At 42.6% G+C, this 16,150-nt stretch overlaps 1 protein-coding gene across 22 annotated transcripts in view; it reads left to right on the forward strand.

Annotated features, from left to right (window-relative positions):
- The window catches only part of FTCDNL1 (formiminotransferase cyclodeaminase N-terminal like), a 110,562-nt gene that overhangs the window by 43,135 nt on the left and 51,277 nt on the right, over window positions 1-16,150 (forward strand). For 12 of the 22 annotated variants that reach the window (XM_039495267.1, XM_039495268.1, XM_039495265.1 and 9 more), the window contains one exon: window positions 4,217-4,723. In XM_039495267.1, the coding sequence (XP_039351201.1) occupies window positions 4,217-4,656 (440 nt within the window). In that variant the 3' untranslated portion in view covers window positions 4,657-4,723. Of the gene's footprint in view, window positions 1-4,216; window positions 4,724-6,515; window positions 6,626-12,509; window positions 12,599-16,150 lie in introns of those variants that run through there. The other 10 variants (XR_005586308.1, XR_005586309.1, XR_005586306.1 and 7 more) reach the window with 2 other exon arrangements.

Below are 16,150 nucleotides of genomic sequence, written 5' to 3' on the forward strand. Positions count from 1 at the left end.
AGCTCAGTGCCGTTTTGTGGGGTTTTATTTTTGTTCAGGCTGACAGTGAAGCAGTAAGATTAATCTCCATACTAACGTCCCAATTCTGGCAGGATGCTACGCCTAAATGACTGCCAAAAACCCACACGCAGCAGGAAGATGACAGGGTGGATATTTTCCATCCACCCAAATCCTGGCTCCCCCAAAACCCTGCTGAGCCGCTGCTCCACAGGCCATCCATGATAGCAGCCAGCACAGGGATCAGGGAGTGTGGTCTGCATGTCTTTGCAAACGTGCCATGCACCCTTCCTCCATCTCCTCTTTCCCCAGCCTACAGATTATTCACTTGTGATTCTAGCAAGAAATAACTCATATTGGAATCCAGTCACTGACACTCTTGAATGTTCTAGTTCAGCTGTCTTTTGTCTAGTGGATGCCCTTCAAAAACCACTGGCGCAGTTATTGCCTGCGTGTGTGTGCACTGCAGATGAGTAAAATTTTGGTAGATCTGGCTATGGCCATATATAATGTGAGCAAATCCTCCAAAATGTCCTTTACAATGCTGCCAAATACTTCATTCTGGAGCACGCAATGTTACTATTTCACTGTGGGCTTCTCCAAAACATCCCAGTTGTATGGTGGTCTGTTGGGGATTCAGTCCGTTACGCGAAGTGGGTATTCACCCATGAAAGCTCATGCTCCAATATGTCTGTTAGTCTATAAGGTGCCACAGGACTCTTTGCTGGTCTAATCTAGATTTCTTGAACCAAAGTTCCCTGATGCTTAAGGCTTGTGCATGAAACCAGCTGGGTGACCCTGCCCACTTACTACCAATTTATTTAATTTGAAAACATCCTGGGAAAATAAGCAAAACCATTACTGAGTTATCTACTCTCCTCCAGATAAAATAAAGCTCTTTGTATACTTCTGGGGGAAAAGAGTACTCTCAGTGCCTTTGACTTTATTGAGAATGACAGTGTTTGTATCCTGTTTAAGAAAAGTTATGATATGTGAATAATTTTCTGAGAGAAGAATACATGTTTTTCTTCTATGATCACTGCTTTTTATTTTTCTAATGGACTTTTCACCATTGTTTTGTCTGAATACATTTTAATTTTTGTTGCTCCAGACATGAGCCTGCCACAAGCATCTTTAAACCAGACATTAATACCATATATCACAGTCATCTCTGCCAGTGCCCAAACACAAATATTGCATTTGTGTATGGGGAAAAAAATACACATCAGATCTTAATTAAGTGCATTTGTTTTCTCTGTTCTTAAACAATCTGGCATAAAGAGTTTACATCACTATCAGTTAACTGTAGAGTTCTTTGTGGCACCACCGGATCACCAGTTGCACAGTACATGATTCAGAATTTTTAAAAACCAGCAAAATTGTCAGAGACTTTAGGCTTTGTACATTTCCCTGATACATAAGTAGAGTAGGGAATGATATTTGCAATGAATAATTTATCTGAATTTGGCCTTGTTTGTTGTTGTTTGCAGATTGGTCATAACCAGGTTGATTGTTTTGGGCTGCATTTGAATCTAGGATAGGGCACTGGATTGGGCATTGGGAGAGCTGGCTTCTGATAGCCTTGACCACTGACCTGCTGTGTAACCTTTGGCAGGACAATTCATTTTTCTGTGTGCCTCTTTCTTCTCCCACCATTAGTCTGTTTAGATTGACAGCACTTTGGGACAGGGACTAATCCTATATGTGTGTACTGCTCCTATCACAATGAGGCCCCCATCTCATTGGGATCTCTAAGCATGACTGTAATACAAATAAATCGTTCAAACTTTATTATTATTTATGTTTGCGGGGGGGGGGGGGGAGAATGCAGTCCTTGGATTGCTCATGAATTGTTGAAAGCAAGCATTAATGTGTTTCTTCACGCTGTGACAGCTCACCTTAGTCACATGACAATGTTTCTATTTCGTTTTTGGATGACAGATACACAGATAGTGGACTGAACCTTTGCGTAAATAAATATTAATAAAATATTTATGAGACATTTGCTTCTTGCAAACAAAAACTCGTTCCTAGAGATTGAGGTAAACAAGAAATATCTCAAATGCCATCAAAGTGAATTCCAATACCTTTAGAGGAGTTAGGCCAGATACACTTTAGTGCAACTGAGGCTGATTTACACCTAAAAATTGTATCGATCTAGCTACATCACTTAGGGTGGTGAAAAATTTTGCATCCTGTATGATGTAGTTAGGTCGATGTAATCTCCACCCTGGACAAAGCTAGGTCAAGAGAAGAATTCTTCCGGTGACCTAGCTACCACCATTAAGAGGTGGGTTACCTACATTGATGGGAACCCCCTTCTGTCAATATAGGAAGCATCCACGCTATAGTGGCACAGCTGCAATGCCGTAGTGGTGTTGCTGTAGTGTAGACATACCCTGAGAGCAGAATTAGGCCTACTGTGTGCTAAATGCCATGGTTGCTCAGGGAATGGTTGGGGGAAAATACTGGGTAATCCAAGCACCAGAACATGCATTATAAATATCAACTAAACATAGTCAGGATCTACGCAAGTGCCATTCAGGCATATAGTGCCTGGTCATTAGGACATGTAAAGTAAATGCCAAGGATGTTTGTTGCATGATATTTGAAAATTGCAGTAAATATGAAGTGGAACAAAATAAAATTCTATCCCACTGCAAAAGTTGAAAAGAAGGGAGTGAAACAGCAGTGTCAGTGGATGAATGCAAACTTACTCATCATTTTAAAAGCCATTTTTCGGGTATTTACAATTTTTGCTTTAAACTAGTATGCTATTTTTAATTTGTTGAATTAGTGCTTCATTATTTTGTAATATAGTTAACCAGCAAAATGCATATGAATGATCCTGTTTGTAGTGAAGTCTTACTTTTTTGTTTTGTTTTGTTTTATGCTCAATTTTAGCAAGGTTGGTTGAGGCACAAGGGGCTTAAATGGGAGGCATGGTCATAAGGGGTCCCCAGGTCCTACACAGTATCTAAAATCACACACTGTGTGACACACAAATTGCCCTTATCCAAGGTCACACACAATGAATCTTGATCTGATCTGAGATTAGGCACAAGTAGGATCTTGCATTCTAGTCCTGTGCTGTAATATACACTGAAGTGTAAGTGTGTGTATGGTGGGATGATGGGAAAATTAAAATGTTAGGTTCAGCTGATAGTCCTCTTTTCTACTGGATGGTGCTTTGCACTCATCCTCAGGTGTGATACGACTTTGGAGACGACCCAAAGATTCTTGTACCATGGGCCAGCAGGGACTATCAGGAAGGAGATGTTCTCCTATTGTTTAGGGCAAGGAAAGATGTATATATGGGTTAGTTTCCATATCCCTTAGCAGATGTTTGATTGTGCAGTAGCCTTAAAATAGGTTGCCTGTTTCTCCAGTCAGTAGTTAAGCATGGCATCCAGAACAACTGTGAGGAATAACACTGGGACCCTGAAACAATGTGGGTGCCAAAATAGCTTGTAGAGGTCGCTGACTAGGGGAAGGTGTATATTGCCTTTTCAAAGTTGAGAGATTTCATCAAGCATTGATCCACAGTTTACATTTTATCTGTAAGAGCAGCAGCTAAAAAACATCAACCTATTTCTAACCAGGCAAAAAAAGGAAATATATATTCCATTTCTTTTCTGAATTAATTTGCTTTCTGCAAGAGTTTGGGATAAATGTTGGATCCATTGCATTTTGGAAGGAGGGAAATTTAATATTGATAAAATCAACTCTAATCTAATTCATTCATGCAGAATTCCCAAGAGTTAGACCCAGGGACCCATCATTAGGAGCTGAAATATTCCTTCAGAATGTGGGAGTGGTGGGGAAGCATAAAATGTGCCTAGTTTAGTTTTAATAAGCCTGTTTCTCTGTACTTGCAAAGGGATTTCTACTTTTGCAGGCATTGGGGTAAGGGAGCAGAACAAAAGAAATGTTATTGGGCTGGAGAATAAAAGGAAAAGCTTAAGCACAGAATTAAAATCAAGGAGCATAGAATTACAAAGATAAAATGAGTTTAAAATAATTGCTTAGGGGGCACGATCTGGCCTCAAATGTGCCTGCAGAGCTCTCACTGAAGTCAGTTGGAATCACTGGGGCACATTCAAGGCCAGAATCTGGCCTCAGATCATTATAAATGTGAAAACAGATGCAGAGGTAAAGTCACAGGAATTCATAAGGAGGATTGTTCTAATTGACTAATCTGTTTTTCTGCTGGTTATAGGTGTTGGAGCCAGCCCCTATGTGATGAATTGCAATGTGACTATAGACACTCAAGACGTGGCTATAGGAAAAGATATAGCACGTGCTATCCGAGGCAGCAATACCCGTGGTTTAAAGGGTGTACAGACTATGGCTTTTCCCCACAATGAGAAAATTGAAATAGCTTGTAATGTGGAGAGCTTTGAAGATCAAGACAATACAATGACTGCACATGAAGACTCTGGCTACATTTCGTACTGTGTTCTTGGGAAGACTTTTTCGTATGTATCTCCTCAATCTATAGAGGCTCAAATTAAAAAATTGGCCAGCGACTATGGGATAAATACTGCCAGGACAGCCTTAGTTGGATTTACTCCAGAGGAATGTAAGCACTGTGCCACATATGCATTAAAGAAAGGCATTAGAGAATTCTGTAGGATGAGGGGAAGCGTGTTCATGTGATGTCCATTTTACCTCAGCAGTTATGAATCATGGTATGTTGAAATTATGGTCCTTACCAATTAAAGAAACCCACATTATTTTGTTTATGTGGGGAGACACAAATGCACATTTGCAAAGTTGGAACCATTTCATGCTTACAAGTGTGTATTGATTGCCCCCGTGATCTGATCAGTGGATGATGTTATATACTACCATAGAAAACCAAAGATGGTTTGTCATACCTGATTCTAGGGGTCTGTTGGTTTTAATGGGTTGTCTAGTGATCAACTGTCCCATTTCCTTGAGATCCAGATGTTTGCAGGCCCTCATCTAGCAATAGTTTGACCATCTCTGGGTGCCAGCTGTTGGACCTCACATGTCAGTGTTCAAGGCTTCATCGCACTGACAGGGGAAAAATTGCTTATCTGGAGTGTGGGGAAGTGGGGCCTTGAATGTAAGGGGACAGTGGAAGGGGTTCTTTCTTTTTTTTGTCTGGGAAGATAGCAGTTATTAGAGCTGGTCAAAAAATGGGGAAATCTTTCACAAAATATGTGTTGTTTTTTCACTCATTTAAAATGTTTGAAATTTGAATGCTTTCTGCCAATTCCAGCGGAGGGACTATAGATATGTCTACACTAGGAAATTAGGTCGAATTTATAGAAGTCGATCTTTAGATAAAGCAGCAAAGAGTCCACCAACGAAGTGGATATTCACCCACGAAAGCTCATGCTCCAATACGTCTGTTAGTCTATTAGGTGCCACAGGACTCTTAGCTGCTTTTACAGATCCAGACTAACACGGCTACCCCTCTGATACTTGATCTTTAGAAAATGATTATATACAGTCGATCATGTGTGTCCCCACTAAGCGCAGTAGCTCAGTGGAGTGCATCCTCAATATCGTGGCTAGCATTGACTCACAGAGTGGTGTACTCTGGGTAGCTATCCCACAGTCCCCGCTGCCCATTGGAATTCTGGGTTAAGCTCCCAATGCCTGATGGGGCAAAAACATTGTTACGGGTGGTTTTGGGTACATGTCGTTACACCAACATCAATGTGGGGTGTCCGGGAAAGATGCATGACGCTCGCATCTTTAGGAACTCTGGGCTGTTTGAACAGCTGCAAGAAGGGACTTACTTCCCAGACCAGAAAATTACCATTAGGGATGTTGAAATGCCAATAGTTATCCTTGGGGACCCAGCCTACCCCTTGCTCCCATGGCTCAGGAAGCCATACACAGGCAGCCTGGACAGTAGTGAGGAGCAGTTCAACTATAGGCTGAGCAAGTGCAGAATGGTGGTAGAATGTGTCTTTGGATGTTTAAAAGCACGCTGGTGCTGTTTGCTGACTAGGTTAGACCTCAGCGCAATCAATATTCACATTATTATTGCTGCTTGCTGTGTGCTCCATAATATCTGTGAGAGTAAGGGGGAGATGTTTATGGCGGGGTGGGAGGTTGAGGCAAGTCGCCTGGTGGCCATTTTTGAACAGCCAGGCACCAGGGCGATTAGAAGAGCACAGAGAGGCTTTGAAAACCAGTTTCATGACTGGCCAGGCTACGGTGTGACAGTTGTGTGTGTTTCTCCTTGATGCAAAACCGCCCCCTTTGTTGAATTTACTTCCCTGTAAGCAAATCCCCCTCCCCCCTTCAACCACAGAATGGTTTCATACTGCAGCGCCCTCCTTTCCCATAGCAAGCAATGCCGGTTGGGTTTGCCATTTAAAAGGAGGGAGTGCGGTTTTGGGTTGGATATGCAGCACACCACTCCCCCCACCGTGTGGCTATTCTCTGGGATGATCCCTTTTAGCCAAGCGCAAACAGCCCAGCATGAATGGGTTCCTTTTACTGTTCCCTTACAAAAATTCCCCTATTTCAACCAGGTGACCATGAATGATATCACTCTCCTGAGGCTGACAGAAAGATAAAGACTGAATTTGCATGAATACAACCAAAACCCAGGACCATTCACTGCTACGCTTTGTGCTGCAATGATTCCAGACTACTTGCTACTGGTTTGGCATGGTAAAGTGTCCTACTGTGGAGGACGAAATAAGGCAGCCCTCCCCAGAAACCTTCTGCAAAGGCTTTCAGAGTACCTCCAGGAGAGCTTCATGGAGATGTCCCTGGAGGATACCCGCTCCATCCCCAGACATGTTAACAGACTTTTCCAGTAGCTGTACTGGCCATGAATGCATCCCAAGTCTTCAGGGCAAATCAAACGTTAAACACAATTGCTTTTAACCCCTGTAGTGTAGTTACAAAGGTGCACTCACCAGAGGTGCCTTCTCCACCTTCAGTGTCTGGGAACCCGCCTTGGGAGGGTATTGGCTCCAGGGTGATGAAAAGGTCCTGGCTGTTGGGGAAAACGGATTCTCCGCTTGCCTGCTGCGCATTCTCCTCCTCCTCCTCCTCTTCCTCATCCACAAAATCCTCCTCCATGTTGCGTGAGACTCCCCCTTTGCAGGTGTCCACAGACAGTGGTGGGGTACTGGTAGGGTCCCTCCCCCTAGAATGGCATGCAGCTAATCATAGAAGCGGCATGTATGGGGCTCTGACCCGGAGCGACCGTTTGCCTCCTTTGTCTTGTGGTAGGCTTGCCTGAGCTCCTTAACTTTCACACGGCACTGCTGTGTGTCCCTGGTGTAGCCTCTCTCCACCATGCCCTGTGCGATTTTGGCATATGTATTAGCATTTCTTCTTTTTGATCGGAGTTCTGCCTGCACAGATTCTTCTCCCTATACAGCAATCAGATCCAGTTGTGACGGGTTGGATCACAGAAACCCCCTTGGGAGCTGCCAACTGATGTGCCAAGACTACCTCTGCTCCTGTTTTCCCTGCCACCTCAAGACTCCAGCACCCTGTCTTGCTGAGCCAGACACTCCCGTCTGCTCCAACAGAGACCCAGGGTTTGAATTACTTGCCCCAAAACTGCAGGTTTACCTGAAAGCAGCTAACAGAAGTGTGCTTGTCTTTAACACCTGGATGCCCAACTCCCAATGGGGTCTAAATCCAAATAAATCCATTTTACCATGTATAAAACTTATATAGGGTAAACTCATAAATTGTTCTCCCTCTATAACACTGATAGAGAGAGATGCACAGTTGTTTGCTCCCCCAGGTATTAATACATACTCTGAGTTAATTAGTAAGTAAAAAGTGATTTTATTAAATACAGAAAGTAGGATTAAAGTGGTTCTAAGTAGTAACCGACAGAACAAAGTAAGTCACCAAGCAAAATAAAATAAAATGCACAAATCTGTGTCTAATCAAACTGAATACAGATAAGATCCTCACTAGTTCCAGAATTCTCCCTTTTACAGACTAATCTCCTTTTAGCCTGGGTCCAGCAATCACTCACACCCCTTGCACACTGTCCTTTGTTCCAGTTTCTTCCAAGTATCCTGTGAGGTGGCGATGCTCTCTAGCCAGCTGAAGACAAAATGGAGGAGTCACCCAGGAGTTTAAATAGACTTTCTCTTGTGGGTGGAGACTCACTCCTATGCAAAGTCCAGCTCCAAGATGGAGTTTTGGAGTCACCTGGGCAAGTCACATATCCATTCATGACTCACAGTTTTTACAGGTAGCATCCATTGTTTACATGCTACCTTGAACATCCTCAAGTAGACTTCTTATGTGGATTGGAGCATTCCAAGATCCATTGTCCTTTAAGTGTTTCTTGATTAGGTACTTAATTTCAACATTCCTTTCTCCAGGAACTGACCAAATGCTCTACTAAGGTATTTAGAAATCAAGCTAGTACACAGCCAACATTCATAACTTCAAATACAAAAATGATACATGCATGCAAATAGGATTAATACATTCAGTACATCATAACCTTTACGGATATATGTTACATGGCATATGTAGCATAAAACACATTCTAAGCATATTTCCATAGAGCCTTATCGGAGGTACCGTCACACCAGTGTCTCCCGTTTGCTCCATGCTGGAGCTCAATTGCAATTCTGGGACTGCATGGTCACCTGTGCTGCTAAGCTCACCACGCTTACCAAACAGAAAATGAAATTCAAAAGTTCCCGGAGCTTTTCCTGTGTACCTGGCTAGTGCATCAGAGCTGAAAGTGCTGTCCAGAGCGGTCACATTGGAGCACTCAGGGATAGCTCCAGGAGGCCAATACCATCGAATTGCACTACACTGCGTCTGCACTACCCTAAATTTGAACCAAGAAGGTTGATTTTAGCGCTACTCCCCTCGCCAGGGAGGACTACAGCAGTCAATTTTAAGAGCCCTTTAGGTTGATGAAACGGGGTTGGTTGTGTAGCCGCATTGCTTATAAAATCGACCTACCGTGGCTAAGTACGACCTAGCCTTGTAGCGTAGACCAGGGCTATGAATCAAAGAGGAGTAACTGTAATGCCTCTTTATATACCTGGGCTTCAGCAGCATTTGAAGGCTGAGAGATGAGTAGCACTGGATTGGATGGAGGCCAGCAGGAGGACCCATTACTTTGACTTCATGCTGGGCAGTTCTAGCACCATATTTGAAGATGCCTCAATGACAGCCCCACATGCTCTCCTAGCTCCCTGGCTCATCTCAGCAGTGAGAGGAAGGGATAGCAGTACATCCAGACCTCTGACTGACAAATGGGTGACTCTTGACTAATGCGTACAGGCCAGGGAGCCTGAGATGCACCACCCGTGTATAGGTGTGGCAGGAGGACTGGCAGCAAAAGGTAGGTCTGTCACAGCTCAACAAAAAGAGGGACTGATGAAGTTTTACCTGATCTGGAAAGCTGACTAGCTGAATCTGGGAGCTTATGATGGTTGGAGTGTAGTTCTCTCTAGACAATTATGCTTTGAATTGATGTTTTCTTCAGGGAAGGAAGTTTTAAAAAAGTCAGTTGGCCACTCCTGGGCAATGGATGGCTGGGAGGAGATTCCCTGCAGAGTAAAAGGGGAGACTAGTGACAGGTCCCAAACGGGGGGATGAAACTAAGTGTTGGGAACTTTATTTCTTTTTGTTAATTATTAAGCTTGAGGGAAGGAAAGTAAAAGTGTGATTTTTAAAATAATATTGAAACTGCAGAGAACAATATCAACCTGTAGATTAACAGCAAGTACACACTTAGAAACGGGAAAAGCTATTGAATCGGGACTTCTCTATGGCCTCTGGAGCTACATCTCAGCAGCCTCCAGCCATCAATGGCAGTGAAATCAGAGACCTATCTATGTTCTGGTACAGGACATGGGATAGGAGGTATGGGTGACAATGTGTTGCAGAGGTTGTTTTTGGTGACCCACAGGGAGAGCAGTCACTGTCTGACTGAAGCTAGAGTTTAGACTTGCACCTATTTGTCTATGGTGTAGTTTTAAATAAAATTGATGAAAAGATATCTATTGTGAGAGAGAATTCACTCTCATTTCTGGGTTTGAGGTTGGTGACCCAGACAGAAGCCAGGCTAGCAAAATCATTTTCCTCAAAGGTTTCCATCTTCACAATATTCACCTTTCTCTCCTCCACATTCTATAAAATGCTGCTGCCAAAATCATCTTTTTTTTATTTCTGACCACATCCTCCCTCTCCATTGGCTTCCCTTTGCACTGTGTATCGAGTGCTAGCTTCTTGTTCTTGCTTTCAGGGCCATGCATTGTTTAGTCCTAGTCTGTATCTGAACTTGTCTCCTTTGCAGACTTCACTCACAATACCAGTCTGCTCCCTCATGCGGGCAGCGTCTCAGAGATTTCACTGGGACTCCATGTGGGGCCAGAGGCCAGTTTGCGACCATTGACTGTAAGGTTTTTGAGGTAGGAATTGGGCCCTTTTCACGAGGTGCTGCTTTATTTCTACCAGCTCTTGAGAACTCTGGCTTCAAGTACATCACTTTCTGTAATTTAAGTTTTCTACAATTAAGAGATTGTAGCTGACTGTGGCAGGGCCAGGGGTATAAACCCCTTGGATGTCCTGCTAAAGGATTGGCTCCTCCCCTGCTTCCCAGCAGGGCAGCCAGGTGCGGGGGCCCAGACACTCAGCAAGGAGCTCAGCTGCAGGCTCAGGGGAATCAGCTGAGTCAAGTGGAACCAGCTGGGCTGGTGACTAAGAGGAGATATAAGCCCAGGGAAAGGCTCAGTGGGAGATTAGCCAGGGGAGAAGACAGAGGGACCGCAGCTCTGTCTCTACAGGAAGCCTCTGGGGCCGAGAGACCCAGGGAAGGATCAGAGTGGGGAATCGATGTTGGGGGAATTGGGGCTATACTGAGGACTGTAAATAAAAAGACACAGGTGAAACAACTGAGAGAGGCGTTGGGACCCCTTCTTTGACCAGCCTAAGCACACGAGACCAGTAACGTGTGCGGACCCTGTGATGCTGACCCATTACTTGCCTATAACAAGACAACACCAAAAGTGAAAGTAAGTGGATGTGGCTGCAAGTCGCATAAATGACCCTTTTCATGCCCAACTTGTTTTGCTTTAAACTTTCCTTATTGAGCAAAGAACATGTGCGGAAATATCTGGATGTTTCTCTCCCGTATGACCACTCCTTTGGCTTAGGCCACAGTGCAGATCACAAACCAGATGAGACAATTTGTTCTTTCAGGGCTAACTGCTCAACTAGTGTAAGGCACCTAAACTGCAGTGATCAGTAGTGCAATGGTCATGGCATGGTTCCAGAACAGAACACAGGTGGTGAGAGCTTCCACAGGAATCTCAGCTCAGTGTTTGCGGGGGAACCTTACTGTAGGTTGACACTGTCCAGCAATGCCAGCTGACATCTATTTAAATGGAAAAAAACCCAAACATCTTTCTGGTACTTGAGCGACTTGTCATTTCACTTTCATGATGATGCTCCAGCATGATCTTGGCAGTGGAAGCCAGTGATTGAAGCAATGCTGAATGGCACAAGACCTAAGAAAAAAGTGAATTTAAACTGTGTAGGTGTTGATCCCGCTCCTCTTGGCGACTCAGGTCATTCTGCATATATTGCTAGAGTAGGTCAAAATTTGGCTAAGTACCTTTCTGTTCTGTAGTGCCTGTAACCTGAGTATCTCAAAACAAATTACAAAATAACTATCCCCATTTTACAAATAGGGAAACTTGAGGCACAGTGAAATTAAATGACTTGCCCCAAGCTACACAGCAAGTCAGTAGCAAAGTTTGGGATAGAACTCAAATTTCCTGATGCCCACTCTCCCTTCACTATCCTGCCTAATATTTTCAGGTCAGCATTCACTCTTGCTCCACTAATCATCATTGCTTAGATAGCAAACAGAGCTGAAATGTTGTAGGTTTATTTTTTTCTAGCGAGCTTTCTTTTTGTATATACCATGTTGTTACCTCAAAGGGGAGCCAAGGTAACTCTAAATGTGTAGTGGTGTAGATAATAAGAGATAAGACAAGTCCCTTTTACTCAGAGGAACAGGCCCTTCCTCTGCCGTGTCTGTCACCGGTGGACTGATAGATCTCCCTCCCTCTTCCCTATGTGTAGTGTAAGAAATAAAGAGTGACTCTAAGTGAAGTTAAAAACAACAGGTAAGTGTATTAAGGGAATGAGTACAATAAGGGAAGGGGTAAATGTGAAAGAGCAGTAGCTAAATAACAATATAGAACAGTGAAACAGCAGCTTTAAAAAAGGAGCATGAAGCTCCGGCCCAAAATACAAATTCACCCTGGCAATAAACAGTATAAAATCCCCAATTAAGAGAACCCTAATTGCCTGACTCTCAGCGCGTCTGTGGCGGCGGTGAAGTCCAGGACCTGCATTCTTTGGGTAATTGGAACCCGCCAAGGAGGAGCACTGGAGTGTCCCTCGATGTCTCAGGGGGGAAGAAGCGGACCAAAACCCTCTGGTGATGTTGTACCCAGGAACAGGAGCAGGTAAGATGAAATGTCTTCTTCCCTTTCTCTTCACTTCAGGAACGGTGGTGCCCTTCAGCGATGCACTGGTGCTGTGAAGACCTGAACCGCGCACGCACAGCCACTGGGATGGACTGTGCCACTTGTCGGTGAGTTCAGTCCCTTTATGCATTTACTGGCGGGAAAATATGGTACAGTCCCAGCAAAGGCAGGAAAGAGTCTGAGGTAAAATTGTCCTTGGAGTTGCCAGTGGCGGGAAAAACCAGTTGGATCCAGTCATGACTGGTTCATGATAACAGTAAACAAGAAGATGGCGGTCACAAGATGGCAGTTCAGACTCCATCTTGGATTGCTGCTCTATCTTTACAAACTACATTTTGGATTTAACATGTAGATATTTTAACAGACCATAACACTATATCAAAACACACCCAACAATGTATTCTGTACTCACACACATCAGTTTATTTTGGGTTGAAGTAAGAAAAAAAACACAGATGGTAACTGAATTTTTTTTTTTATGATGACATGCTTAGAATGCAAAAGGGAAAAGGACTTCAACATAAATTGAGTTAAAAAAATGAAAATGTGGGGGAAAAAAAGTGTATTGTTTTGCCATGAATGGACAGCCTTGACCAACAGTAATTGGTTTCCACTGCCTCGGAAGTGGAGTCAGTGGTCAACAAAGGACCAGTATAATGGAGGTCTGTAAGAAATTTATCATTCCCTCTGGCTGAGCAAAACCAGACTTTATATGTTGTTTTGTTTTGTATAAATATCCTCATTTTACTATTTAATTTGGGGGTGGGGAGGGAGGAGGGTACAAGGTTTTCATAGTACATTGGCAGTGTATGTGCTAAATCCCTGCTTTTGTGAGACGTTCTGGGCCTAGTCTTTATGTGCTGTTTACATAACACTGTAGATGGGTAAGCTTATATGACAACTTCAAGTCTCATTCTGAACATTAGGGCCCTGATCCTGCAAGGAGCTCTGTGTAAGCAGGCCCCATACTTCCACAGAGTCCCACTGACTTCATGTGGGGGCAGGGTTCCACTTGTGCAGAGTTTCTTGTGGGGTTATAAGAGTCTAGAGCAAATAACTTTCACTTAGATGCTGCAGGTAACAGTAGGGAAGAAAAGTTTCTTTTTTAAAATAAGTCTGTGTTTAACTTTCAACACCAACGTGTGGGATTGCAGTAAACCTTCCTTTGGCTGGGCTACAGCACATAGCAAGTGATATGGAGATGCAAGTTCAGCCCTCCATTGAACTCAGTGGAGTTGCACATGCTTATTCCCAAGGGTGAGGTCCTTGCCCCATTGTAGTCAATGGAAGTTTGCTTCTGATTTCAATGGCACCAGAATTTCAACTATTATGTGCAATTGTCTATGATGTTGATAAAGTGCTCTATTATTGAGAATTTCTGTTTACTTTCCCGTTTGAGTGTCTGGGTCTCTGAGACTCACTTTTTTAATATTAATGCAACAGATCATTTTGATCTTGCTTTTTTTACTCTATTAATCATTTTATTAGTTTTTTTTACTTTCAGCCTCTATTGTGCTGGGAAAAACTCAGCTTGGCTGTGGAAGCGTCCTGGGCACCCAGCGTGGCATTAACTAAGCTTTAAACTGGTAGTCAGGGTAGTCACATGGCAAGGCTGGGGATAGAAGGCCCAGTTAGAATCTGGGAGAAAATACAAGAGACTCTACAGAACTAGCTACTTAAGACTCAGAAGGTTTTTGAGCATGCAGAGAGCATGCAACAAAGTGTCTGTTACAGAACTAGGTTGTACCCCTAGGTGGAGGTTTTCTGTTTGTTGGTGTAAAACCGTTTTGTCTAGTCTGTCTCTTTGTAACCAATGCACTCTAAAAAAAACCCACAGCAGTTGAAGAGAAAAACTCAGGTGTGAAGACTGTTCTTTGTTTCTGGTGAGGCAACTGATTTCCCTCCCTCTTCCCCCGGTGCTGACTGAGCGCTCGACTCCTGCATGGTACTGACCACCCTGTCCCCAATCCAGCAAAGCACTTCAGCATTTGCTTTACTTTAAGCATCTGAGGATTGATTAAGCATTGATTTCAACCATTTGAGCCCTCTCATACTCGATCATCTCGCTCCCTACTTCCAGAGTAAAATTATGTTTTATTAAAATTTTGTTTCATCTTAAAAAAAAAAAAAAAAAAAAAAAAATAAACCAACCTGTTACCTAGTCCTACTGCAATACAGTGTCTTTTAAAGACTCCTTAATGATACTGAGGTGCTTGATTTCTTCATAATAATCAATCTCTTTTCTCTTTTGTAACTTATTTCATAAGCAAGGTTGCTTAGTATTCATAAAGGCAAGAGGTTTATAGCCTCTTTGTGGTTGCTAAATTACAACTAAAACCCTGACGGGAAAAGTCGTATAAAGTTTTATAGAAAAGAAGTCAATACGATTCTCTAAAATTTAGTATGATTCTAAAGAAATTACTTTTTAAAAAACTATAGTATTTACAAGACAATGATATCTTTTCTACAGGGTTATGAACTATCCTGTAAAAGTTACTAGCAGGAATGTAACAGTCTCTATCAAATTCTATAGGTTGGTTTAAAAAAATCAGCAGAAAGGATATCTTTCCTGTTAAATTCATAAGTGGAGAAAAATCTTTTTTGGGAAGCCCAAATAACAATTCTGTGGCTACAACCTTAATATAAATATTTACTGTATGATATGATTGAAATATGAATCTGTCATTACAGAAGAGACTAGAAAAGTTAGGACTGGATCTTCCTCTGCTCAGGGGCGGAGTGATAATTTACACTAGCTAAGGATTTGACCCTCACTGTACATTACAAAGGTATAGGACCAAATCCTGAAATCCATATTCTGTTTAAACTTGGTTATTACTCAGATATATTCCGGTGGGAGCCTGGTGAACAAAACACAAACGTTAGATTTCTCCTGACAAATGTGTAGGTTAAGATTCTAAAAATTGACTAATGATTATAGGTACCTCCAATTTTGGATGCTTAATGAGAGAGACTTTAAAGGGGCTTGGTTTTTCAGAGATTTCTCAGTAGTTACCCTTTGAAATTCAGACCCCTTCATGATGTCACAGCCATAAATTGAGGCATCCAAAAGTCACTTTTGAAAATCTTGGTCACAGAATATCATATAACTAATTGTCTTCTGAAACCTGTGGAAGTGAACTCTTAATTCACTTGGTGCTTGTTTACTTTTCTCAAAGCAAATGAAATCATCCCCTAAACCTCAGAAGAGAGAGAAATATTTGTCGGGAAGGCATACCTTCAAAAGTGCTGTTCAGCTTTGCATGTTCAGTGGTTTTCAGCTTCAAGTGTTGTGTAATGGTTTTCAGATGGAGGATGTGACAAGATAACCTAAAGGAACATAGACTGATATCCATTTGTTGACAGCTTTGGTTGAAGTGGGTGAAAAATAACATTATATACAGAACAGCTAATGAGAGAAACTTTGAAGGCCGTCATGACGGTTATCATTAATGTGATCTCAATAATTTAAAGCACCCTGATCTCCAGAGCTGGTGCTGTAGATACCAATGCATCTTGTGTTAGATCTCCTCATTCAGGCAAAAAATATGTACTATACTAGATAGTGAGGTTCCTTTAGCAGATATAAAACAGAATGTATTGGGTGAGGTGTTTGTTTCTGCACACTGCAATTTCAGGGCATTCTCATTCAAAACTCT

The sequence above is a fragment of the Mauremys reevesii genome, linkage group 11 (genome assembly GCF_016161935.1).
Source record: "Mauremys reevesii isolate NIE-2019 linkage group 11, ASM1616193v1, whole genome shotgun sequence".
NCBI lineage: Eukaryota > Metazoa > Chordata > Testudines > Geoemydidae > Mauremys > Mauremys reevesii.